At 33.0% G+C, this 12,721-nt stretch overlaps 1 protein-coding gene across 1 annotated transcript; it reads right to left on the bottom strand.

Annotated features, from left to right (window-relative positions):
- Positions 1–4,798: 4,798 nt before the first annotated feature.
- LOC8282135 (ubiquitin-conjugating enzyme E2 36) lies at positions 4,799–9,227 on the bottom strand. Its single transcript, XM_002523331.4, has 8 exons — positions 8,991–9,227; positions 8,607–8,634; positions 8,347–8,433; positions 7,425–7,483; positions 5,830–5,871; positions 5,655–5,728; positions 5,206–5,303; positions 4,799–5,059 (listed from the first exon to the last, which is right to left on the bottom strand). Exons 1-8 carry the CDS (start codon positions 9,024–9,026, stop codon positions 5,022–5,024), a joined length of 462 nt encoding a protein of 153 aa, XP_002523377.1. The 5' UTR covers positions 9,027–9,227; the 3' UTR covers positions 4,799–5,021.
- Positions 9,228–12,721: the final 3,494 nt, after the last annotated feature.

The raw sequence follows: 12,721 nt of genomic DNA, 5'->3' as shown, positions 1-12,721 counted from the left end.
ATTTTATGGATTACTATAAAGAGCATGGAATTCAGCGTCAAATGACTTGTCCAGAAACTCCGCAGCAAAATGGGGTGGCTGAGCACAAGTTAGCTCATCTTACATCAATTTGTTTGTCTTGGTTACATGCGAGGAGTCTTCCAAGCGAGTTATGGGCAGCAGCTTTTCAAACTGCTTGCCATGTCGTAAATCGGCTGCCTTCATGGCCAGGGACAGAATCATCACCATTTGAGCTGCTCTATCATCGTAAACCTAATGTGAATTATTTTTGTATTTTTGGGTCTATTTGTTATGTTCATGTATTGAAACACAATCGAACTAAGCTTGACCCAAAGGCCAAGAAATGCATTTTTTTTGGCTATGATACTCATAAGAAGGGTTGGAGATGTATGGATTTGGAAACAAAGAAGGTTATTATTTCTCGTGATGTGGTGTTCGATGAAGTTTCATGTTATAAAGATGATGCAAATGGCAGTAGAAGTACAACTATTCTTGCACTCTTTCCTGATGACTCTACATTAGGAATAAGTAATTCTTCAATTGAGGGAGGCATTCAAGCTGAGAAAAATACAGAGGCCATCACAAATATTGAAGCTACCACAAGAAAAAATCCTCCGAGACAGAAAAAGATGCCAGGTCACTTGTCTGATTTTGTAGTTGAAATGAATCAATTTTCTGTTTTGTCTTATTTTTTCATGGGAGATTCTTGTGAAAATGAGCCGAGTTATATAGTGAAGCTAAAGGCATTTCAGAATGAGAAAATGCAATGGTGGATGAAATTTCAGCACTTAAAAAGAATGACACCTAGGAGCTTATACTAAAACTGTATGATGCCAATTTAATTACTTGTAAGTGGGTTTACAAGTTGAAGAGAAAGGCTGATGGTACGATTGTTAGATACAAAGCTCGTCTTGTTGCTCGTGGTTTTTCTCAAAAATACCGCCGAGACTATGATGAGACTTTTAGTCCGGTTGCAAGGATGGTAACAGTTCGGACAATACTACTAGTAAACGCTGGAAATTATGGCAACTTGATGTAAAAAATGCTTTCCTTTACGGAGAGTTGGATCGTGATATTTTTATGGAGCAGCCACAAGGATTTGTCTCTAAGGAATATCCTGATTACGTGTGCAGACTTAAGAAGGCGCTATACGGTCTCAAGCAAGCTCCTCGTGCTTGGTTCGGTAAGATTGCTCAATATCTTGATTTTTATGGTTTTAAATCTTCAAGTGCTGATCCGAGCCTATTTATTAAGAGAACACCCACTGAATGCACCTTGCTCTTGCTTTATATTGATGATATGATTATTACTGGTGATGATATTGCTGAAATTAATTGTCTTCAAGATGATTTGTCAGTTCGTTTTGAAATGAAAAGTTTAGGAGAAGCTAGTTGTTTCCTTGGTTTGGAAATTGAAAAATGTGATGGTTATTTTGTCTCTCAAAAAGGATATGCAGCCAGTTTATTGCAGAGGTTTCGTATGGGAAATTCAAGAGTAAAAACTACTTCCATGGAACCTAATCTCAAGTTGGCTAGAAATGCAGGAAAGTCATTGGAAGATGCAACATTTTTTCGTCAAATTGTTGGTAGTTTATTTTATTTAACTATCACAAGACCTGATATTGTATTTTTGGTGGGAGTTATTTCTCAATTTATGGATCAGCCATGTGAGATTCATTTGACTGCAGCAAAAGGGATTCTTTGTTATATCAAGGGCGCTCTAAGTTATGGATTAATGTACGAGCAATCTAAGTCATTTTCCTTGAGTGGCTTTGTACATGCAGATTGGGCCGGTGGCATGAATGACAGACGCTCCACATCAGGTTTCTATTTTACAATAGTTTCTGCTGCGATTTCCTGGAGTAGTAAAAAACAATCTACAGTTGCTCTTTCTAGTTGTGAGGCAGAATATGTAGCAGCTACAATGGCTACTCAAGAATGTTTGTGGCTAAGGAGACTTATTCAAGAAAAGATGACTACTCACAGTCATCTAATTCAAATTTATTATGATAATGAAAGTGCAATAAAACTTGTAAGTAATCCAGTGTTTCATGCTCGTTCCAAGCACATCGAAACCCATTACCACTTTATTCGTGAGAAAGTGTTATCTCAGGAGATTGAGTTGTAGAAAATACGAACCGATAAGCAAGTTGCAGACATATTTACTAAAGCACTTGCCAAAGCTAAGTTTGAAGCTTTTCACAAGGCTCTTGGAGTTATTGAGAAATAAGTTTGCACTAAAGGAGGCTGTCAGAATTTAGTGCAACTTATTGCTGGTTTGAACTTGTCAAGTTATTCATTTTTAATAGGAGTCTGGTAGCTTATTTTGGTCCTTTATTTGTGCAAATAAGCTGTACATTAGCTACTCTTGGGAAAATTAGTTGAGTCTTTATAGGAATTATTTTAGTTTAAATAGATGTCTTACTGTTAGCAAATTGTAATAGCAGTGCAGCACTTCATATTTCAGTTTCTTTGTATTACTTTTTGAGTAATAATAATTTTCAGATTTATTTTCATTTTAAGAGTTAGAATTTGTGTCACAGTTGCAAGAGTTCAGCTAGACATCTATCTTTAATAGATAAGGAGAAAGAAAAAGAAACAGAAAAGGAGGAGAGTAAAAAAAGATGTGAAAAAGAAGGAGAGGAAGAGAAAGAAGGAGAAATATAATAGATAACAAAAGCATATAATGATCAGAGCAGTATAAAAGAGAACAAATCAGAGGAAGCAAAATAACATGAGAAGGAACCAAAGGATGTAGACTTCTAAAAAGAAGAAGAAACATTGAAGCTAGGGCTAGTCAAATTAAAAGAGACCTTCCAAAGCTAAATGATCAAATGATTTATGACATCAAAAAGCTGGACAAGATTAGACAAGAAGAGTTAGAGGTAGCCAAATTGGCAACTACTCGGACGCTTAAAGAGAGTAGTAGTAAGAGCATGACAAGTTAAAAAGAATAGGAGAATCAAGAGACTATTCTAGAGAAAATTAAACGAATTAGGAAGGATCTACTTTTTGAAATTAGAAGCCCAAACTCAAGGAAAAAAGTCGGCTCTCCAGTAAATCTAAAAGTTTAAAGATCATGATTATGATAGAAGGAAGGATCGAGAGACTTGAAAAGAAGCACGCTTCAAACTTTAACAAATTAGCAAATTGTGTAGCCACATTTCTTAAGGCAAATAATGATATGCTATTAAAAGAACCACAAAAATTCACATCGAGATGAGAGCATTAAGGGGAATGCCCACATTAGGATCGCCATCTAGTATTATGCAAACCAAGTATGCAAAGATGCAATACCAACTTAAGCTTGACAATCAAAAAAGATAAAAGAAGATGAGAAAGTTGAAAAGCAAATGTGGAAGATGAAAGGGGGGGAGGGGGGTGAATTATAATTTTTAAAATATTTTGGCTAGATATCTTACTTGTTCATCAAATGGTTACGGAACAGTTCTGCGGAAGTTCTATTAAATGCCTGATGCGAACTTGTTAGGTAGTTATTATATTTGATTTAGTAGGATTTTTAGTTGAAAATAATTGTCTATTTAAGTAGTTTTGTTATTTTTATATTTCAAGTGAAGGAGGCAAAAGCGCAACAAGGAAGTGACACAAGTACTTAAAGAGTTTAAAATTTGCATTTTAGAACTCCATTTGGAGCCTTAATCGGTGGTCCAACTGATGGTTTAAATTAAGAAGACGGCCAATTAGAAGCATCGGTTAGGAGTGCGAAATTGACAAAGTGAAAGTCTCTAACCACTGGTCTGTACCATGAGAAAAAAAGGGACGGTTAGAAGGGTCGCTTAGCCATTGAGTAGGCACTCTAATGAGGTATTTTAACCCTACTAGAATCCAACTTAAATCTTATAAATTTCAGGTTTAATGGGCTATAAAAGTGGGCTATAAAAGACATAACTTTGAAAGTTTTGAATAATTTTTTGAGAGATTAGAAAATGGTCAGAGATAAAATTTGGAAGAGACAATCAAGATCAAGATTGAAGAAATTCCATCAAGATTTAATAGTTCTTTTTCCTTTTTTAATTTATTTTCTTATTCTTTAATTTAATAAATTCAATTACTTTTGTTATTTTTATTTATGTTGTAGCTAAGCTTATTTTCTAAGATTGAGTGGAAATTCATTAATTTTATTTATGATTTTATTTAATATAATTCCTTTGGTCTTTGATTCAATTATCTTGACTTATTATTTTTGTGCTTCATGTAATTGTAAAAGTTAAGATCTAATATTTACAATATATATAAGTATTAAATGAAGCAACGAAAATTGAAGTTTAATATCAGTTTAAAAAATATTGAACAATGGCTATCATGAGATAGATTCTTTTATGTAAATAGAATTTTAGTTTATAATCTTTTACACCCAAGTGTTATAAATTTTCTATCACTGGAATGATACACACATACACACATAAATCATTCTCTCTTCTACAAGTTTTTCTTTTCTATTTCTACTAGTTTTTCTTTTCTATTATTCTTTATTTTACAGAACGAACCGTTTTTCAAAAATCAATCTCTTAAAAATTAATGGGAAAAGGAAGATAATAGACCCCAATTATAGGTTAACAAAAACTATCGCAGTTTATACTCGGTTAAATGAGCTCCATGAGGAGCTCATGTAACATAAAAAATTTGCAGTTTATTTGATCCAAAAATAGATAAGAAATTTCACAAAATGGGTAAGCAATTCTCTTTCATTCCTTGAATTTTTGTTTTCAATCTTGAATCCGAGTATGCAATCAGTCAAGTTAAATTTTGCTAAAGAATTGACAAAAAGATGGGGAGAGTCAGAGAAAGAGTAGAATAATGTATTTATCTAATCATACAAGTTCAAAGACGGTGCTTCCAACATCAGAGAACAATTTGATATGCAGTATCTGGAAGCTTTGAAAAATATTAAATTTTTTGATTTGTTCAAACATCAATTCTTCAAATTTCCATTCAAATTAACAGTTAAAAGGATATATCACATGAACGTTGTTTGAAAGGGTAGAAGTTCCCACCAAATCTTCACGCACCACTTGCATATAAACGGGTCCATTCCTTGGCTGCAGTGTTCAAAAGAGAAGTCATATATATATATATATATATGAAAAACAATGACTAATGCAGCATAAGCATCAATGTTCCATGCTGGTGCCCAACTTAAAAATTAGGGGGAACTACAATGAGACTGAAACTAGAAATACATCACCTGTTTCCACAGCTTCAGCCTCATTCGTCTTCCAATGCTTGGCAATGTTCTCAGAAAGTGGGTCATCGGGGTTTGGGGCGCTGAGCAGTGCTTGGATGCTATCGAAACGTAGGAGGATATTAGGTTCTATTAATAACACTATTGTAAGACTTCAATATCTAAACCCTAGGCCAACCATGTTCTTACAGAACCAGTTCCATTTTCTCACTTTTTAACCAAGTCTCCTTCAAAAAGAGGGGGAGGGGGAAAGGAAAAGGAAAAGAAAGATAAAGAGGCAGCAACAGAGAAAAAAAAATTCAATGTTTTCTAAATCGGTTGTAAGATACTTACAACAAAAGTGCCTATCTTTCCTTTTGCGGCAAATTTTTTGCCATAATAAATTTCGTACTTAAATAAGTTCCAGTAACAAGCAGCAGGGCAATAAAAAAAAAAATCACATATCATAGTACCTGAGAAGTACAGTTCGTATCTGAAGAGCAGGACTCCATTTGTCTTTCAGAATATCAAGACATATTCTCCCAAGCTACATAAGAATGTTTTTACTCTATTGGATTTAAGAAACAACAGAACTAGAACTGAGAGAGAGAGAGAGAGAGAGAGAGAGGCAGGAGAATTAAAGCCTACCTTGTCAATGTTAGGATGGTATATTTTGGTCAGAAACCGAACCTGTATGAGAAAATAATAAGAAAGAGAAAATAAAGGATATGGCAATTAGCAAATTTTACATACATCAAGAAAAAAATTGGAGAAATACAAACCATCAATAAAACTATACTTAAAAACTAGTGACAACTGATAAAATATTTAAAAGATACTTCACTTCAGCCTGAAACATCACGTTAGATTTCAATTTTCCCAATAAAGTCAAAGATGACAACAAAGACCATAAGCCTCTTCAAAAAATTTTGGGTCATAGACACCAAACACCACAAAGTTACATAAGATGCCCAAACAGATTTGGTCATGTAAAATTGATTATTATTTTACCAACTCCACCAGTAACGCTATTTATATTGTATTGTGATGCATAATCATATCAGCCCTAGCATATTACTCAAATTTTAAAAATCTCCTCTTGGCCAAGTCTGTCGACCACAGAAATAATTGTGACTTAATCTGTTAAGCTGTCCATGCTTTTGTTCAGGTTTTCAATTCGTTGATTGTAAAAGGCTCAGAATCAGAATTTAAAGCCTCCATGCATTGCCAAACAGGACAGGTTCGGATCCTATAAACACTCAGGAATATTTTATCATTATGAATTACCTTTTCCTCCACATGTATTAGCCAGGCATAAGGGCAAAAATGAAGAGAGGAAATCAAATGGGATTAGATGGTTGGTTAATTATGAGTACTTAATGGTGTCAATATATATTAAATATAGGTTAAGGAGGTCTATTTCCATTTTAAGTAGGTTGACCTTATTTTTTCAATGGCTTTGAGGGGATACTTGTGAATCCCATTATGCTTGCTAGTGCTTCAGTTCATACTCAAATATCTTTGTTGTTAGTTTCTTTGGTTCTTCGGGTACTCAAACCTAATACCGGTGATCTATCCATAAATAAATAAAAAGAATTCATAGGGCCCATACTCAATAGTCCAGACATATATTAAAGGTTACATGCTTAACATTTTCATCATTTAATGCTTAATTATGCTCGACAACTAAAAATGCCAGGTTCGTCTTTGGGATAAGGTTTTGGTCACCAAAATGTGTTTGGTATAGGCCAAGCACTGAGGAATCCATCCAGCCCAAACGCAAAGTTTACAAGCCTTGATAGACTATACAATGTAGATTTAACAAGTGAACCTGCCAAAACTCTGCTTTTCTAAGCCAAATGACATATTTAAATAACTCCAACTGCCAATACCTAACTCTGATTATTAATGAATCTATGTTATCAATTTACATCTGTGCACCCCAGACATTATTAGAAAGATTGCTATGATATCCACTGCCTATTTAAGGAATTACCAAAAAGGTGGTGAATGGAGAATGAAAGAAACAGGTATGAAGGACAGATGTTTTTATGAACGAGAACATGGGCAAATCCAATAGCATGAAAAACAGGGTAACAACAATGAACTTTAAGTAACATCACACAATGCATTATTTTGTATTATGGAAAAAATACTCAATAATCATAAATCAATAGCTAATATGAAAAAAAAGATTTAATTTCATTTAGATGCAACAAAGAGAATGCCCAAGTTTGACATACCTTTGGTGCAGCCATGGGATATTCTTCAGGAAGAAAGAGTTCCAGTTTGAAAACTCCACCTAAATTAATTGCAGCCATAGTATAAATCACATAGGACATACATATGAAGAAAATGACAAGAAAAAACAACTAGAGTATTTTCATACTCTAAGACTAGTTTAATACGTAATGACAGAAAGAGAGACATTTTGCTCCCAAATAGAAAATGTATATAGGACTTCAATTCTTACATTATTAGAATTCTCACAAGCATGTTAAGAGAGATAAAGACTACATTCCAATGCTTGCTAAGCTTAAGTTAGGTAAGCATCAGATGGCAAAACAAACACTCTAAGTCATTTCTTACAGACTAAGAAGATTAACATCAGAACTGAACTAAGGCTATTCACAAGTATTACTTCCAGAAAACTACAGCTGGTAGAGCTGGAGAAGACATGGAAAAGAACAGCAGCCATTTGGCAGCATCTTAGTGCTTCTATAGATGAACTCCCAATATATACCGGTTTCAGAAACAACCATTTTGATCTTTTCTCTTATAATCTTGAGCAAGTTGGTTGAACAAGCAGCCAGAATTAAATGCAGCTTACGAAGGAACCTGTTCTTATTTTCTCACCTTGTATATATACACATAGTTATATTGCAAATTGATAAAGCTATTTATGTTTCTACATATAGCTATTTATGCGAGCTACTTAACCAAAAAATGGGGGTTTTATCTATCTCTAGCTTTAGCAGTGGCTAGATACCTGCATCCCCATAGCTATTTTTCCAAATTTTAAAAGAATTATAACAATATGAAGTTAGTTAAAAAATACTAGAACCTACATTTCTGAGAAAACAATTTTAGTTCGATCAAAACCAAACAATTCAATAAACTTTTGCTAATTCCATTACACACACGGAAACCAATAACAAATGATACCTTCATAAGGAGACTGTGTGGGGCCAAGAATCATCACATTGAAATATCGCATATTATCTTCAGAGGGCGAAGCACTTATTCCTGGAGCTGCACATATGAATTGCAAAATTAACAAATTAGAACCTTAGCTTTCATAATAATTTCACGGAAAGAAAAATTGCATTACTACTTAACATCCAAAAATAAGTTCGCAAGCCGCAATTAAACAAAAACCACAAAAAATCATAGATGAAAAAAGAAAAGCCTTTTTTATCTTTTACCTGGTTCACTGAGAAGTCGTTGAGTTTCCTGTTAGATCACATCCAAAATAACAAATCAAAATCATATATACAAACAAGAGGAAGTAAGAAAAAGAAAAAAGAAACACAAAATCCCAATCAATACCCATAAAGAAAACATAACAAGAAAGCAACTACAACCTTCAAGAGCCCAGATTTACATGACTAACAATTAACCCTAACAATTTAAACAAGCGAGTCAATTACTCTAAAGAAGTATATTTATTAACTCTACAACCCACCAAAGTTAAAGGTTTCAATTCTTTTTGGTTTCTTAGGGTATCAAAAAAAGAAACTGATGGATCGATCAGAGAAATTAAGAGATGGATCGTGTAAAGAGAAGATCGATACAAGAAATTAAGAAACCTTAATGATTCTTCGAGGGAGATTACTGTTTGCCATTTCTTTGAAAAGTCGATTGCAATGAACGCTACTTCAAGGGTTTTTCAGGGAGAGAGAATATTTATTTCTTTCCCTCACTACAACTCTATTAGCAACTTTTTCTAAGGGCATGCCTTTGCTCGTAACTTTCTGGGCGGTTTTTATACTAAGCCCATATCATATGATTTTGACATTTTCCCTTCTCTCTTTTTCTCTTTTTCTTATCTTTCTTATATCTACCTCCTAAAATAGATTAATACCCCCCACAATTCCATTAATTATATATTATACTTTTAATTTATAAAACTACACAATATAAATTTTATACTCATTATAAAAATAATAATTTACTTAATATAAATAAAAAAATTATTCTAATGAACCTTTAGGATGTGTAGTATGTGCATAGTTTTACTTTGATCATTAAGAATCAAATTCTAAATTATTTTGAACATAAAATATTCAACAAAAGTTGATGTAACAGTTACTTATAAATTTATTTTAATTAATTTTTCTATCTAGATTTGATTAGAGATTGGATGTTGATGATCACATCAAAGATTTCTATGCATATGGCATGGACTCCCAACACCCAAACCATAATTAAATGAGATTCAAGAATTCTATACACTTCCACATTATAAGTTCCATTCCTTAGGGTTCATATGAAATAAGAATCACCCAAAAAATTTAAAGTACAGCTATGGCAACCAAAAAAATCTTTAAAACACCTCAGAAATTCCAAATTTGCATCCTTATAATCAAAAAATTATGCATCCATTATGATTAAACTAATAAATGGCGACTCTGATATGATTTTTGGAAATTGATTTGAAAAATATTAAAGAGGCAACAAAAGAAAAATAAAAATTTTTCAATCCACACCAAGGATCTCATTAATTAAGATAATTATAACATACAAAACAAGTAAAGAATGAAGAAAGCTTATAAAGGAAGTATGCCACCAATTTCAAGGAGTGGTTTTAGCTTTTTTTATTCTTGATTCTTCAAGGTTGATTGATGCACTTTAAAGCTACTCAAGTGACCAGGCTTTCTAGGGATCCACACAAGCTTCTATGTAACGATCTCTTAAACAACTTTTAAGAGATTGAGAAGAGATGTAAGAGATTCAATGCTAGTTCTAAGCAAAGGGGATAAATTAATTAATCTTATTGATTGATTCACCTAGGGTATTTTTAAGAAAATATTTTTCTCATTAAAGATAATAATTCTTGTCGCCCCTAGCATCATTTTCTATATATATGATCTTTTAATCAAAGTCCTTAAAGGTTTAGGATTTTTGCAAAACCCTAAATTACTTTAAATTATGCTTTGTTATCTTAACTGAAATTTAATTAATATAAAAACTAATCCATGAATTATAAACTCATCATAAGCCAATTATACTACGCTCATTAGCTCTTAATTAACTAACCTTTAATTAGGCTTAATATATGAGCCTAAGCCCAATACTTAAAGTCTCATTTTAATCTCACTTAAAGTCTATTTACATATGACCCAAACTCTCACTGAACTTCTTCCCTTAGTAATCCAAACTCTCAACTAAGTCCCTTAACCCTTGAGTATTAATGGTTATTCAACAACCAATTCCTTGTGTTTTTAATACCTAGGGTCACACAACATCCTTTAGAGTTTTAGTTGAACAAAAAGTTTTAACTCAATACACTTTACAAAGAAAAAAATTGAGTGTAGAAAGTTGAGAAATAAATTCATAAGAGTTTTAGTATATCTAAGTCACACACTTACTTATATAGTCTTTAAGAGAGGTATTTATACACATACCAACCTCTTAGAGACATTACAATAGGTCCAGAACTCATTAATTGTAAGATTCGATGACTTGAAAAAAATTGCTTATAGTCCTAAAAAGCGCCCTTGTGCTTTTCCGAAAAGAGATGTTGGGGCTCCAACTGCTCCAACCACGCGACATTGATGGGATGACTGATATCTCAATGGTTACTAACATTGGCATTAATTGTAAAAACCGGTCATGGCACTGCAATAGCGCCCTCGCTCTTGCCTTGACCTTGCCCAAAAGTGCCCTCACGCTTCTCATTGCACTATCATATGCCATTTTCAGTCTCAAGCTCAAATATGAAGCACCCTCGCGCTTCTTGAAGCTTTAACACTTTGATTGCCATATATCGCGATGTGATTGGCGAGATGTCAGCTGGACTTTTCAACGTCTTGTAAAATTTTAGTCATATGAAAAGCGCCCTCACGCTTCTTAGGTCTTTTCGCAAGGCTACCTTTAAAGCTAAAGAATGCTTGGTCTTTAGTTGGTTTCTTTAGTGCTTTGTCATATAAATACTCGGACATAGGATTAGCAATATTCAATTTGGGTGTCAAGATTAAAATAGAGATCAATTACACCTTAGGTCAACATCCATTTTCATATATCAAGATTAGCATCTAGAAATGCACAATGACCATCCAAATGTATAGGGATGATTAAAGCATTTTACTCAATCTTTGCAGTGAACAATCTTACAATGTAATTTAATCCTTTCATTATTCTTTTATCCCAATTGATTCATAGAGTATGGATGCACGTATCCACTCTATAATTGAACCAATCATATTTATTCTTAGTAATTGCATATAATATTTTGAATAAGAGCTATGAAACACTTTTCATAATCTTTCTTCATACAACATTGGCCAAGGATTTTCATGTTAAAGCATATCAAGAATCATTGGGATAATGTTCCATGACGTATTACCTTGGGCAATAAATTCGTTATTGATAACTTATTATCTTCATATGACTTTTATTATACCCAATGATTATCCTTGAGCACTCCATGGATAGGAGGACATAAGATAGTATAAAAATATAATAATCCTTATATAAGATAATGTACTATTATATCAAGTCCAAGGATCACGTCTTACATGATTGTCACAAAAGTATTGTCCATAGACTCTTAAGGTAAATTCCATATAGGCTACTCAGTAGGGTCGTGTTTAATAAATTTTTTCTTATAACAATCACCTATATGCTTATCTCGAAATTCATGTTCCTTAACCTCATGAGACAGATTGCTTATTTCACAAATGATAACACATTATGGTAATCTTGAGCTTTTGATCAATATCTATTTTTTAATCAAACATTGACTATGAATAAAGTTTACAAACGCATTTGTTTGAGAACTTCATCATTATAAACTCGCTTTATAATTTCTCTTACATTTGTGTTTACATTCCATAGTGTTCAGCTCTAACAGTCAGATTATTCTTTGGTAAGACCACGACTAATCGTTCCACTAAAAGTTGAACCGTGCATTTAGTACAATTGGATGACATTAATATGATGTATAAATTAACATAGATCATCTCATAATCCCTTGTCTTTAGGAAATACTCTAACAATCATCCATCTTCATATTCTAAAAACTAAAACATTTGATTGCTCATCTAGTCATGATAGTTTGAACATACTTCAGTATTTCAGCCAGTGCGCCTCTCATACACCTCAGATTGATGCAAGCCTTTTGCCATAAAATCTATTACCTTGAGAACCAAGAAGGAGAAGGTTGAATTGGTAATTAGAAGAATAGTGGGTAATTAAAGGTTTTATAGAAGTTTAAAGAGTATAGAAGAAATGAGGCACACAATTTATAATGGTTTGGATATTAACAAACTATATGTCCACTTCTCAATCTTCATTAGGTATTTCACTTAACTCAATC

This window comes from Ricinus communis, chromosome 9 (genome assembly GCF_019578655.1).
Source record: "Ricinus communis isolate WT05 ecotype wild-type chromosome 9, ASM1957865v1, whole genome shotgun sequence".
NCBI classification, from domain to species: domain Eukaryota; kingdom Viridiplantae; phylum Streptophyta; class Magnoliopsida; order Malpighiales; family Euphorbiaceae; genus Ricinus; species Ricinus communis.
Note: the sequence above shows the minus strand (reverse complement) of the source record. Positions and strands in the feature narration are given on the sequence as shown.

Bases quoted from the DNA above. Each gene is read 5' to 3' on its own strand.
- LOC8282135 (XM_002523331.4), bottom strand. From the start codon at position 9,026: ATGGCAAACAGTAATCTCCCTCGAAGAATCATTAAG. The intron at 8,434-8,606 runs GTAAAAGATAAA...TCATATGTGCAG, and splicing joins ACGACTTCTCAGTGAACCAG to CTCCAGGAATAAGTGCTTCG. The intron at 7,484-8,346 runs GTATCATTTGTT...CAATTAATTTAG, and splicing joins CACACAGTCTCCTTATGAAG to GTGGAGTTTTCAAACTGGAA.